Source organism: Chenopodium album, chromosome 23 (assembly GCF_948465745.1).
Source record: "Chenopodium album chromosome 23, dcCheAlbu1.1, whole genome shotgun sequence".
Taxonomy (NCBI): Eukaryota; Viridiplantae; Streptophyta; class Magnoliopsida; order Caryophyllales; family Amaranthaceae; genus Chenopodium; species Chenopodium album.
In genome coordinates, this window is record NC_137856.1 from 1089913 (window position 1) to 1105207 (window position 15295).

The window sequence follows — 15295 nt, forward strand, 5'->3', positions numbered from 1 at the left end:
TTTAAAAATGAAATGCACCAATTATGAGTTAACACGTGGCATTCAACCTACTAAACTCGGTCACCAACAGGTCAAGGTTCATTAAAAGAAGATTATATACAAAGGTGGGTTTGTTTCGTAAATATCAAAAGGTGGGTTTGTTATTTTCAATTCGGACAAAGGTGGGATTATTTATTTCCATTTTTCCTCTAAGAATCTAGGATATGTTCATATAACCATATGAATACATTGAAGTACTTTGAATATAGATCATGAAGTAGAGAATTACACCCAAGAAATTTGGGTAACCCAATATTAATCTTTATATCCACTTAAAACATAAAATACATGACACATAAATAATGGGTCCATATCTCAAATACCACCATTTTTTGTGGGCACAAATAAGACACATAGCTTTTAGACATTAATCTTTTTATTCATCACCACCAAAAAAAAAAAAAGAAAAAGAAAAATAGACCCTATTCAAGCTCACTCTAATGGCACAAACCCAATAAACCCAGAAAATCTATAATTTTTCCAACCCAAAAACAGAAAAAAAATATTCAAGAAATGCCAATTTTAAATGTATCATCTTTAGGTGTAGGCTCATTAACAAACCTTTGCTTTCATTCACAAAATATAGCCAATGATTCAATTACAAGTTCTTGTTCCTTATCTTATGTTTCATATAATTTCACACCATATATTAATAACAATAATGTTAGTCTCTTGAATTTGTACCGTAAATCTGGAATTAATAGATACCCAATTCAAGCTGCTCCAACTAATGCTTCTTCTGAAGCTCAAATTGATGAAAATTTGGATGATTCTACTTTGTCTCTTGAACCCCCTCGTCCAATTCGGGTGAGTTTTATAACTTTATTTCCGCTTTTCTCAATTTATGTTCTAATTTTTGCTTTTGTTGTGGATATTTGATAGAAAAGATTGCAACTTTTTAATTTTATTTTGGTGGGGTTTTTGAATTTTACAATGAATTTGCTGATTTAAGTTTCAAATTTAGTTTGTACCCACTTTCAGTTTGTTTAACTTAGCTATTGGCTTTCGATTATTGAATAATGATCGATTATTATTAGTCGATTGATGCCCAAGATATATTATAGATGATATGTAGCATTATTGCATTATGGTGTGCTTAAGTTGGTGCTGTGGTTTGATTATTGAGAGCTAAAAAAAATGAACTGTAAGAGTTTTAGAATGTAGATTTTTGTACTTGAGTTTTGTGAATTGATAGATTTTACATGGCATTTAAAGTTAACCATGTTAGTTGATTCCTTGTTTTGACTGTTCATGTCCAATGAAGTTCAAATATTCAACATTGTTTGGCTTTTGGATGTGATGGTATATATTTAGAAGAGTTATGGAGTATTAAATACTTACTTCACTATTTTTGATTGTGATGCTATAAATTTAGAAGAGTTATGGTGTATTAAAGACTACTTTTCGTTTATGGCAAAGTATAAACTTCACTATTTTGTAGGGATGAGTCCCTACCCTTGGAGTCTATTTTGAGGAATGTTAATGTTAAAGTTTCTTTTGAGTGATTAATTAATTTAGAGTTGGATACTTGTTTTGTTTCTATATGCTAATGCATCTATTGCTATGAAGAAATAGAGGCCTGCTGACTGGGAAGCAGCTAAGAAGTATAAAGAAACTGGATCTATCTACGAGGGAAGAGTTGAAGGTTTCAATAATGGTGGTTTGTTAGTTCGTTTCTATTCGCTTGTCGGGTTTCTTCCTTTTCCGCAGTTGAGTCCATCATATTCTAGTGAAGGTACTTCACTTTCTTTGTTCTATTCTGTTTAGCTTTGTCCTTTGTTCTGTACATGGGGTGTTGACTCATTCATTAATCAATTTTGCTTTGAATTATGAAGTGATTGAATCTTTCTTTGATTTATCATAGTTTGGATAACTTCCAGTCTGGTATTTCTCTTTTGTTGGCTACTCATACTGTAGAATTTTATCAACCTTTCACTATTATATTGTGCTTGTTATCAGTTTTATTATGTAACTGGTGAAATTTCTCCCTAGTTCATAACAACGATATCTGTTACATCTGAATCAATAAAATAGTCTATAGTTGATCCATGCTACCAATCTTGCAAGAAAGCCATGAACAAAATAAAAAAATGGTCTATAGTAACTTATTGTTGTCAGTTTGTCATCCTGTTGTTTACTCAAAACACTTTCACATTGTTAAAAAGCATGATTTTGGTTGCCATGTTGAATTTTTCACAAATATGGTTACTTTCAGTAATCATATTGCTGATGGCTTACATTTGATGCAGAACCAAATAAGACAATACAACAGATTGCAAGAGGACTTATTGGGTCTGTCATCTACATGAAGGTAACTAATATAAGCATTTCATTCTGGAAACCTTTGCGTTTTCTGATCTTGTCCTTTTAAGCCACAAGTAAAGTTTGGGTGCATCTCTTGTCACATAATATACCGGAGTAAAGATTGATCCTCAAAACTTGAATCTTGCCTACCAAACTTATGGATTGTTTCTATCATAATGTTTTGAACTGGCTTATTTTGCCATATAAGAATAGTTTTTGTTTTCAAACCCTCTTAGGATATGTTATCAAACTTTTATCTGCCGTTGTTGGAATAGGTGATTGAGGTAGATGAAGATAGCAAGAAATTGATATTCTCTGAGAAGGAGGCCACTTGGTCAAAGTACTCTGAGAAAATCAAAGAAGGGGATATCTTTGAGGCAAGAGTCGGTGTGGTTGAGGACTATGGGGCCTTTCTCAATCTGCGCTTCCCTGATGGTATATATATGCTTGAACCTTATGTTACTGTGATTTTTTTTCATGGTATTTTTTGGCATCCTGATGTACACAACTTATATTATGCAGGAAAATACCATCTTACTGGCTTAGTACATGTTTCGGAAGTCTCATGGGATTATGTTCAAGATGTCAGGGATGTATTAAGAGTGGGTGATGTTGTAAGAGTAAAAATTGTTAACATTGACAGGTAAAAATTACTAAAGTATATAACAATATGCTAATAATGTCATCTAGGAGCTTGGACAGTGGCTTACTAGAATTTGATAATCTTTGTAGTAATTTTATTTGGCATCTCCATGTTCTGTGGCTGTTTATCTGGAGGAGAAGACTTATGTTCGACATTGGTTAGGTTGCTTTGACAAAACTTGTCTGTGAACCTCATTCCCATTTTTTTTTTTCCCTTTTGTACCATATTTCATAAAAATGTCTTCTCTGGTCTTCCAAAAAACTTTACCTACTAGTCTTGACTTGTCATTAGTATTGTTGCCTAATTTTGGTGGTAGTGATTAGTTAAATTTGCCTTGGGTGGTAGTGATTGTTCATGTTGAATGAAAGTCTTGCTTTTTTTCTCTTTGGTTTGCATGATATTTCGGGTACTTCCACTGTATAGCTCCGTTCTCATAGAAGGTTAATGCAGGGAGAAATCAAGGATTACATTGTCAATCAGACAACTGGAGGAAGATCCATTGTTCGAGACCTTGGACAAAGTAATTCCTCAGGTACGAGTTATGATCACTTCAAATCATTTTTTCATTCATTAAAGGAACAAGTTTGCCCCCTTCTGATTTTTAAGTAAAAAGTTCAATCTGTATTTTGAAACAGGATGGAACAAGTCCTGGCTCAACAAGCACAAGTGAAAGCTTTGATATTCAGCCACTTCCAGGGCTTGAAGAAATTTTTAAGGAGTTGCTAGAGGAAGAGGGGTATTGCTTTCCAATCCTAGCTCTTTTTTCTCTCAATAAGTGTTAATGCGTGAGACAACATCCGCATCCTCCCCCCCCCCCCCCCCCCCCCCCCGGTCACCCTGTCCATTTTCTATAATGTGCAAATATTTCACTTATTGCTGCTATGTTAAGAACTTTAGACTTTTCATTTCATCTCAAATACCCGTGTTAAATCCTAAACCCTATGTCACGCATGAGTATGGACACTTGGCAGTTGGCACTTCATTTTGGACCGAAATAAAGGAAACTTTGCTCGAGTTGCCAAGTTTGATTAATGAATAGTGTCTTAACACTCTGACGAGTAGACGGTATCCACTAAGCATCATAATTACTTAGTATGTTGCTCATTTTTTTTCCCCTTAATTTAGATAGTGAAAGTGTCTTACTACACTTTATACTGCTACTTAATAATCACTGGCTGATTGGTCCTCCAATCATAAATTAAAGGTTACATCAGCTGGCTTTTGATCCATATGAAACACAAAGATCAGCTGTTAATTTGATTTATAAACATAAAAATACAATATACTCCAATTCTCAAGCTTTCACTAGTTTAAAACTTTGGTAGCACCTGCATTTGTAGTTTTAATTTTTTCTAGTTTACTTGGGTGTCTTTGCACATCATGAGTTCATTCTGCTGAATTTGCGACTATTATGTTACTGTCCTTCAAGAATTACTTTTTTTGTGCAGTATAAGTGAGGTCAGAATCAGACGGCAAGGCTTTGAGAAACGGGTTGTTTCACAAGATCTCCAGATCTGGCTTTCTAATGTTAGTGTATTTTCTGTCAACTAATCTAAGTGCTTAGCTGCCGTCTTTCATGCCATTGTCTGAGCCTTGAACTTCTCAATGTCATTTGACAGGCACCAGCAATTGACAACCAGTACATCTTACTTGCTCGTGCTGGAAGACAGGTATGTGGTTTCACATCTTTATCTCCTTCCCAAATAGGTTTATCCCAGCAATATAATGAAATTCAGACAGCAGACTCCCATACCTCTAAATTTGCCATATAACTATAAAAACTTGTCTGTGCATGAACTCAAGCATACCTGCACCGTGCATGGCCTATCAGCCTATCAGACTATCGGTGTCACTTCTTCTCACCCAGCCACACTCCACTAGTGCAATACTTCTCATCATCTGATCACTGCTCAATTGTATGTTATAGCTTTTTTCTTTTCTTTTACAGGTTCAGGAAATACAGATGACTACATCTCTTGATCAGGAAGGTATCAAAAAAGCATTACAGCGGGTTCTTGAACGTGTTCCATGATTTCAAGTGTCAACAATTTTCTCGCTATGTCTCTACCAGTGTACAGTACAGATATGAGCAACATATTTAATAGTTTTTGCACCTATAGATCCTTCCCGGCCAAATATGTTAATGTATTTATTGATCTTATATGGTTAATTGGTATAGACGGTGTGTTATGTCATGCCAGAAAATGAAGGGAAGCCAAAAGGGAGAAAGAGAGATTGTAATTCATATACTAAAAGGTCTAAAACATCAACAAATGTTTTCTTTTTTCTTTTCTTTTCTTTTTTCTTTTAACTGTTATCTTTCCCGTGCAAATCTTGTCTAAATATAAAGGGGCGTCTTTGGGAAGAAAAACCTATAGGGTGAAATGATTTTGTCCATCTTTAAGATTGGGTTATCATGGCTCGTGTTTAAGTTCGTAAGGTTACTTCATTCATGTATTATTGTACTCTTCAACAATGGCTAAGATCTATGTGGCCTACACTAGTGAAAGCTACGTAGCATTTGGTTTAGATAAAATGATTGAGAGCATGATCAATACAAGTTTGAGTATCTATATGTCGATACCTGGAAAGATTTGGTCTCACAATGCCACATGCTAAAATAAACCTACAACGGCTACAAGCCCACAATTTGTCGACTCAGCACAAGGCAAAGTTAATTTGATCACCTTAGAATTCTTAGTGTGTGAAGGATTTTATCACACACCACCCCAGATTGTGTTCATGCACAGATTAAACACCCTTTTGTCAAAATACTCGTATTATAATTTGGGTCAAGAGTATGTTAATTGCACTGTAAATCTGATTGACATTACTGTACTAATATATATTGTCATTAGTACATGGGTTCATTTACTTGAAATACAGCCCAGGGCCATTTGAGTGTTTGCTAGGGATCACAACGAGCCAAGCAATACTCGAGCTTGACTTGGCTAGTTGGATCGACTGGAAAAGCTATTACTCAAGCTCAAGCTTGAAACACCTTGCACAATTCAGCTTGCAACAAGATTTGAGCTCCAGCCTAACTCAAGTAATTACAAGCAATTTGCAAGTTTCTGCCTAAGAAATAGTAATAGCTTTGCTTGCAATTCCTAAAGCTAAATGTATAATAATACAGTACTTAGTTTGTAATTCCTATAACTCTATAAGCATTTAGGAAACTTTCACTATGGCCATTTGTTTAATGTTGAAATACAATGATAATAGAACGCAAAATAGACAAAAGTTGGAATGCCCTTTTATGAGCCAAGCACAAATAGACCTGTTATACCAAGTAAAGTTCAAGGCAAACTCGTTCAAGTCTAACCCTGATAGGGATTAACCCAAGTAACTGACGAGCAAATTACCACTAAGGCAATAATCACGCTACACAAACAAATAGCTCAAAATGGTAAAAAGGATAACCATGAGAATAATTACTCATAAAGCAATCGTTGAATTACAATTAGATCATAGAATTTATACACAAGATTCATAGTAAGATCTAAAAACCCCAAAAGGCAGGTCCATCCACCCCAAAAAGATCAAAAGGGGAAAACATAATTTTGGGGGGGTCAGTCTAAAATCTAAAAATTAAAAGGCATATTACTGAAAATGACAGATGATAAAAGGTGACCTAGTCAAATAAGCTTAATTAAGATTCATTAAGCTTGTGCTTTTTATCAACAGGGTTATCAACAGTGTTGTTGTTATTGTTGTTGTAATTAAGCTTCTTCGAAGAGCCCTTAGCGAGGTTAATTGGGTATTTAAGGGCATTAAGCTCAAGCTTTCTAAGGGCAGCTTTACCAAGATCAACCCCACAAATATCAGAGAGTCTTACAAGGTATAGTAGCACATCAGATAGCTCTTCTCCTAAATGTTGCTTTTCTTCTACCTTCCAACCTGGTAATCCTCTTGGCACCTCCCCTTTCCATTGAAATATCTCAGATAGTTCTCCTACTTCCCCAACCTAAAAGAAAATCAACGGCGACACTAATCAGTAAGAGTAAGGCGAAATAGCTAACATGTTAGCTATCAATTTATCGAACAAACAACAAGTCTAATATTACAAGTCTAATATTACTTTACTTGTTTGGCGGACAATTTTGTTGATTTATTAGGTGTTAGATTTAGATAGCAAACATAATTAACATCTTTTCTTGAAATTAGAAGCAACTAAATCTTCCCACAATATAGCTAATACATTCCTTGGATTGAACAAGCCCCACATCAATCAATTGTTCCTTGCTTGATTAAGGTATAGTTTTGTCAATTAGCATAGTTTCTTGGAAAATTGAAGCATTTTAATCCTCCTAGAGTCCTAGGTAACAAGTTAGCTATTGAATTATCGAATGAGCCTGACGTCAATCAATCGTTTGTTTACTTGATTATTAAAGGATGACTATGTCGATTTACTAGGTGTTAGATTGTAAACATGATAAAAAAAATCTTTTTTTGAACATTATAATCAAATTCAATTCCCACAAAAAAATTGTAATTATGTGCATGAGACACCAATTAGCTAGGAGTACTTTTGTCTCAGTTCATCTACTACTACTATAGTACAAGGACCACAAAATTTAGCCATTTTCGGAGTTGTTTGTATTTTCCTTCAATTTTCCACCTTTCATCTTAGAATCAAAAACCCAGAAAAACCAATAAATCTAACTCAAATGGGCATTCAAAAAATCCTTGAAATACTATTGAAATGATTATTTCTCGAAAAATCAAAAAAACAAAAAGTTGGTTCTATTTTTAAAAGCTAAAGAAAAATTCAAAGACCCAATAATTATTATGACTAGAAAAAGCTTTTGGGTTTCCCAGAAAATTGCAAAAGTAACAAACTTTGCTGAAAGCTCCCCTTTAAAATACAAAAAATTGATAAATGTACAAATGAAAAATATAATTCTACATTGAATAATTTATAAAAAAAAAAAAAGCAAGAACAAATGTAACAAAACTCGCATAATTAAAAAATACAACAACAAAAAATAAGAGGAAACAGATAACATGGTTTAATTGGTAGAAATTTCTAGGGTTTAACATAAAATAAAATGGGGTTTAAGAAAATTACCAAAGCTAAAAGGAGATTTCTTGGGCTATGAAATTGATCCCAATCTCTTTCCTTAGCAAAATCCGCCATTTTCAACTTCAAATCTTCGAGACTCACACTGTTTTTCTCCTCACTTCCTTCCATCTTTCTCTCTCTACAATTGGAGTTTGGAGTTTTGAGATTGGTTTTTATTGTGCAACTTTGTACAAGTATTGTTCTTGTTTGAACCTTTTCAATTAGTTGGTTTTGGGCTTTTTGGGGAGTGAGTAGACTTACTAACTTTCTAGTCAATGGCCAATTTCTTTTCTTTGGCTACGTGTAATTTTTTTTTTTTTTTTTTTTTTAGGCAACGGTAGAAAATAAAAACAACTACATGCCTAGCCTTCTGCATCTAGTGGCTAGAGTATGAGCCATGGAAACAGCTCCTCTGCTTGCTTTAATACACACCACAAATTTTCTCTTCTTAGCTTCTAAAATAATATCTCTAATTATGTTCCTTAGTTCCTCCAAGCTTTCTGCCGGGTCGATCAAACCTTGAATGACTTGGGAGCAATCTGACTTTATTATGATGTTGTTATATCTCGAGTCCACCTGTTGTAAGGCCTTCAAGATAGCTAAGCCTTCAGCTTGAGTGGGATAATTCTCGATTGAAGGCTCAATGCGCGACAAGGGTTTTTGGCTACGTGTAATTGTGTAAAGCATATTTTGTTTACCCCATTTTTTCGACCTCGGAAGTCTGAAACCGTTTCATACTAATTTATGGTATAAGGCCCTGTTTGATTCACCTTAAAAAAATAATATTAAGTAAAAATAATTTCAGTTCAGTAAAAATAAGTTCAGTTCAGTAAAATTAATTTCAGTTCAGTAAAAATAAGTTCAGTTCAGTAAAATTCAGTTTTCTTAAAGAAGAATTATAATAGAAAATCAGTAAAAATAATTTAAGTTCAGTAAAAATAATTTCAGTTCAGCAAAATTAAGGTGAATCAAACAGGGCCTAAATGTTTCCTCGGAAAAAAAAAATTATTGTATAAATGTATAAACATATGGAATACTTTCTAGTAAGTAATATGTACTCTCTTTGTTTCGGAATAATTGACACACTTGACTTTTTTTTTTTTAACTTTGAGTATAATTTATTGTTATTATACGGAGTATTACATCAAAATCTTAGTGATCACCACTTTATAGTTAAATTGTTAAATGACAACTTCTTTTTATTTATTTATTACCTCCTTTAATCATTATGTACAACTTTGAGATGATATATGTGAGATATAAAAATTCCAAAGTTACACATAATAATTAACGGAGGTAGTATTATTTATTTAAACAATAAGTTAGTTATCTGGTGAGAAATATGTAATGGGTTTATTAATAGTTTAAATTAGCTAAGTCCTATGGTTAATGAGTTTTTAATTTAAATAGTTTGGACAAACTCATATGATAAAAGTTTATTAAGAGTTATGATAGATTATAAAACATATCTATCAAGTTAGGTTCAATTAATAGCTTAAAAAAGTTTCAGTGAATCCAACAACGTGAAAGATCGAAAAGTAGCACGCAGGCATTGTGATATTTGTCAAGGTAAAGGAGGAGGATGAACAAAGGTGTGGATGCTCTCCTACACGATAAGAAAGTATCCTAAAAATTCCTATATGGCATATTTCTAGTTCATAATCTAATTTGTCAAATTGGAAAGAAAGAGACATAAATATGACAATGATATCTACTTATCGATTACAGGAGGTCTTGTCTACACGGGTAAAACGGCAGCACATACATGTAGTGCACAACAATTATAATGGATGTGCACAACAATTACTAGTATAATGGATGTACATACACAAATACAACTACACATTACATATAGTTTACGGCAATTATAATTGGATTCCCATCCACCAACTATATACATTTGCTTGGAAGTAGGGAATTCCCTTACCTTCCCCCTATACTCTCAAGCGTTGACCTATAAAGCTAGGCTGGCTTAACCTGCGAGAGATGCCAGTTTTGTAGGATCTTTTATTTTACCTTGAAAAAAAAAAAATTATAGTTGGTGTATATAATCAAACTTTTTTTTAAAAATTTTTTTTGTTAAAATTATTTAATTTTTGTCAAACTTAAATTATATTTACTATATATTATTTGAATAAGTTGAATATATAGAACATATATACAAGACAAAGCATTACATTAGGCCTATCTCCAAATTAAAGAGTACACCACTTTCAAGAGGTCATATGGATTTTTTTGAGTAGGAACCCATATCATGCATGATCTTATCCATATACATTACATTATCAAACACAAAATTGAAGCGCTAGATTGATACCGTAATTTACTTGCAAACATTTATAAGATGAAACATAAAATTACAAAATACACTGAAAAAAAGATATATCCGAACAACCCAAGTTCACTAGCATACACATATGCATAAAAAAGTTGGTACATACTAATCTATGATAGTATGATCAACACTACTAATTTATGCTTAAACAAAAACTCTAGGAGTAGAATGAGCTCCAGCACCACCATTGCAGTCCACCTCTCGTAGCTCCGTCCTTAGCCCTTTCCCTTCCGCGTTTGCCAAGGGATGGATTCCGTGCTCCAACCCCTTCATGTATGCGCGATTTTCTCTCTCTTTTTCAAAATTCACATTGTACTTCTTCTCCACATCTATATCGAAATGCAAAATTAAGCACATGAATAATTCAAGAAGTGTATTGCATTTAGTTAGTTTGAAATCCTTATTTAGGAATTTTATTTACTCCAAATGTATATGAGAAAAAAGTTACTCCCTCCGTTCCACAATAATGTTCTTGTTTGGAATCTTGGACTTTTTTAAGAAAGAATCTATAAGAATAAATATAGTCAAGTGGGATCTAGTCTGATTCGTCTCGGTGAGTAGATTATTAATATTTAACTTTTATAATTAATAATGTTCTTGTTTGGAATCTTGGACTTTTTAAGAGAGAATCTATAAGAATAATTATAGTCAAGTGGGATCTAGTCTGATTCGTCTCGGTGAGTAGATTATTAATATTTAACTTTTATAATTTTGCTAGTGTGAGATTAAAAATATTTGTGGTCAAAGTTGGGTAAAAATTTGCATCAATTTACAAAACAGAAACATCATTATGAAACAGAGAGAGTATCATTAACAACGTACAATATCAAAGCCTTAATCCCAAAATAAGGACAAAGGAAACCATTTTAATATTATATATCTAGGCCAACATCTAACAAACAACATTTTTCCTTTTCAATAATGGTTAAATTATGTGTCATCCATCAAACTTGTATACATCATTAAATTACCTATACATCTAAATAAAGCAAATTACGGTTTATTATGAAACATGCAATGAAAAACTCCGATTCGTAAGATTTACCTGAAGCAAGATGACTATAGAGTTGTCCATCACGAGTTAAAGCCATCATAATTTGGGGTAATCCTAAGGGGAGATTATCCCCGCGATCAACCTGCCAAAAATGGATAGTCTTCCCATACGTTTGAGCCACCTTAGCGAGGTCCGGGCGCTGCATAGCGCCCGGAACCCCGGGTAAGAAGAGAACCCCGCTCTTAACCTCGTACTCATGAGAATGCCAGAGCCGCTTCTCAGCATCAGGCAGCGTCATGAAGAGATTCTCCGATACGACGTACTCGATACCGATCAAGCGAGCATCGGCCTCGGGGCTGTCGTAGATCAAGCATTGACGCATTTCTTCGTTTTGGTGTCCGCAAAAGTGGTGCGCTTCTACTTGACGAGTCATGTCATTTCCGTAGAAGTGGAACCTGTAGAGAGGGCAATGTTTTGAGATCGAAATTAGGAAAAGTAATTAAGGATTTGCATGGAAATAAATTAATCAAATCTATTAAGCTAAGATTATTCTATGGAAAAAATAAAGTTCAAACGAAGTAATCATTAAGCTAAGATTATTCTATGGAAAAAATTCATAATCAATTAATTAATCATGTTGATCTCAAACTGAAAATTATATAACGACGTATGATTTTGTTAGACTCATTTCAATATCTATACGTAATATGTTTCAGAATAATATTTTAAATTTTAATTGAAGACAACTAAAAATATTCACAATCAAGTGAATCAACGCATTAGCAAACAATTATAAGTAAAATTATGTGTACTACTACGTTGCGTGTTAGTTAGTAAGCATAATGTCAAATCGTGCATGTTAAAATAAAAAAAAAATGCAAAAATAAATAAATTAGAGAAAAAATTACGCGCAGAGATGCTGGTGGATGGCGTTTATAGGGCCAAACTTCTGAACGGCGGCGGTGGCGGTTTCGAGCATGGTGGTGCTGGTCTTAGTCGGCTCGCCGGGAACTAGCGGATGAGTTGCCATCTTGTATGGTTGTATCTTTTTTTCCTCACACTTGTATATTTTTTATCAACTTATTATTGTACGTGTTCTTGTTCAAAGGCAAAACTATAGTAAGGTAGGTGTTTATATTTTTGGGAAATAGGATGGTTGTATTCAACACTTGGATTTTCATGCAACATTACACGTACATGCTTAAGATGAGATCTAGATATAACGTGGCTTCTTTGCCTTATTTTTATTTTCTTTGGGAATTCGCCATTTCCTTAGGATCTGCCACCCATATGCTCTTATGACTTATGACTTAGCCAAAGCTTACCCGGATTAATTAGCATCATAGATACTCCTTTCGTCTCTTAATGTTTGCTCTATTTGTCTTTCGATATTTGATCACGTGTTTTGATTATCTATAAATACAATTTATTTCAATTGTGTTCGTAGTTTCATACTATCTTAATTTTGCATAAAATCATGTAATTTACAATAGTAATGATCAAATGTGTTTCTACAATAGAACAAATCTTTAAGAGGTTTGTTCACTTCACACGTCATCATTACACAAACCTCTTTCCTAAGAGCAACTTCAATGGCAAGCCAATTGTCAAATTAGCTTGTCATGCCACATAAGCTTTCAAGCTAATTATTATGTTTGTAGCTAGTTTTATCCCCAATGACTAGCTATTAGCTTACTATTTAAATTATTAATTTATTATTTCTATCTTAATTACTAATTGACTTTTAACATTTTCTTTTTGGCAAGTTTTTTTCAAGCAAATTAGCTTGGCAAAGCTAATTTGCTTGATTAAGCTAATTACATATTTTGGCTCCAATGGTCAAGCTAGTAGCTAGGGACTATTTAAAATTGCAAGTAAGTCCCTAGCTACAACCATTGGAGTTGCTCTAATAAACCTTTCGTCAATAATAGATAAACCTATATACAGATTTATGTAGGGAACCCACTATCAATACAACTCATTAAATTCATCCAAACCAAAAGTAAAGAAAAAAAAAAGCTTAAATATTTTTTGCCAACTAAGCAAGTACAAACAGGTTTGTCTACACAAACCTCTCCATAACAAACCTCAACCAACAACAAGAGATTTGTTCACAATTTCACAAACCTCTAAATTGTTCCCACAAACCTCTTATTGCTATTGCCGAGATCGTAAAAAATCAAATGGGCCAAATTTTTCTACAAACTCCACCGTCAAAAAAAAAATGAAATAGGGTTTTTCTATATAATAGCCCTGTTATTTTCACTTTTCTACATTGTGTCCCAACATATATCACTTTCCACATTGTAACCACAATATACATTTTGTTTTCAATTTCCATACGGTAACCTTGCCGTTATAAATTTCGTTAGAACGGTCCACTATCAATTTTTAGTATTTTTTTATCGACTTGCGTGTTGGAAAATGTTTCGTTAAAGGTTTTGGGGGGTGTTTTAGCCCTTAAGTATCCAAATTGACCTTAGATTTGGCAAAAAAATAACGTAAGTGTCTCGTTTTGCTTATTAAGAAATGTCTTGATTTACGTGTTTACATTTTAATACACAAAACGAGGCACTTACGTTATTTTCTTGCCAAATGTGAGCTCAATTTGGACCCTTAAGGACTAAGATACCACCCAAAACCTTTACCAGAACATTTTTCAACGCGCAAATGGATAAAAAAATACTAAAAAATTGATAGCGGCCCCTTCTAACGGAATTTTTAACGGCAAGGTTACCGTATGGAAACAAAATGTGTATTGAGGTTACAATGTGGAAAGTGATATATGTTGGGGCACAACGTAGACTAGTGAAAATAACAGGGTTACTATATAGAAAACTCAATAAAATATTATGTTACCTTTTGGTTGGGCCTTGAATTGGATTATTGAAGTCCAATATATTGGGCCGGTTTTGGACTTTGTTGAAGCAACACCAACTAGCCTAGCCCAACCCACTTATTTATCAAGCACAGTAAGACTTAATAATAGGTTCGGAGTAGTTGATTAGTTGGTACTGTAATATACTGGATAACTGGAGTAATATGACGTACGATAGGGGAGTAGGGGACAACTCAAACCCTTGAAGAAGAATTCTGAAGAGAGACTGAGATCTTACTCTACTTTGATCTTTCAAAGCACTTCCAAGCTTTTCTTCAAACTTGTACTTCGTATATTTTAAGTTTTTAACCTTTTAATAATTAGTTATTTTACAGAGTACGAGTATATTTTAATTTATATTCTCCACCTTTTATTTATTTATTTATTTATTTATTTATATTTTTACTGATTTCTAGAAAATTAATACTCATAATTTCAAACATTACACAATAAATTAAGTTATTAAGATAAGCATGCATATAACTCAAGTAGCATTGTAGCAACGACTTTAGGTGCATAAGATTTAATGGACATTGGTGTAGTAATTTTATTTCTTGATGAACATTAGATACAAGGAATACTTCTACGGAGTACTATCGTATCCACCAAGGCACATGTAAATGAAAATACTCTACACTAGCCACTAGGGTACAACACTTAATATTTGACAACATTTTTCATGACTAAAAACTAGTCAATTACACATTTGTAAAATCATACAACACAAAAATCACACAAACAAAAGGATCATATGAAGTATGAGAGTTAACCTCTCAAAACATTATCCAAGCCAAAAAAATTAGTTACGAGTATAATTTCACCAAAATTTAAAAATGATGTTCATGCACGACCCATGACTCACCAACATGCCTCTCATAATGTGATATGTTTGTGACAAGTTGAACTACTCCTACCATCAAGAGATGGCTCAAGTGGTAAAAAACTTGATGTTGCTTAAGGGAGGTCTCGGGTTCGAGCCTCACTGTATGCAGAAACTCTTGTTGGGAGATTCACCCACCATAAGCTAGGTGTGCTAC

General features: G+C 33.6%; 2 protein-coding genes and 1 pseudogene across 2 annotated transcripts; 1 reads left to right on the forward strand and 2 right to left on the reverse strand.

Moving 5' to 3' along the window:
- Positions 1–426: 426 nt before the first annotated feature.
- On the forward strand, positions 427–5282 carry LOC145606700 (uncharacterized). The gene is made up of 10 exons (XM_081662523.1): positions 427–846; positions 1615–1774; positions 2289–2350; positions 2619–2778; positions 2866–2986; positions 3437–3518; positions 3622–3722; positions 4435–4513; positions 4606–4656; positions 4935–5282. Exons 1-10 carry the CDS (start codon positions 553–555, stop codon positions 5016–5018), a joined length of 1194 nt encoding a protein of 397 aa, XP_081518649.1. The 5' UTR covers positions 427–552; the 3' UTR covers positions 5019–5282.
- A 1114-nt stretch (positions 5283–6396) lies between these two features.
- On the reverse strand, positions 6397–8569 carry LOC145608812 (uncharacterized). Its single transcript, XM_081664407.1, has 2 exons — positions 8058–8569; positions 6397–6953 (listed from the first exon to the last, which is right to left on the reverse strand). Exons 1-2 carry the CDS (start codon positions 8178–8180, stop codon positions 6639–6641), a joined length of 438 nt encoding a protein of 145 aa, XP_081520533.1. The 5' UTR covers positions 8181–8569; the 3' UTR covers positions 6397–6638.
- Positions 8570–10530: 1961 nt separating this feature from the next.
- Positions 10531–12410, reverse strand: LOC145609511 (oil body-associated protein 1A pseudogene; annotated as a pseudogene).
- Between the last annotated feature and the right edge of the window lie 2885 nt (positions 12411–15295).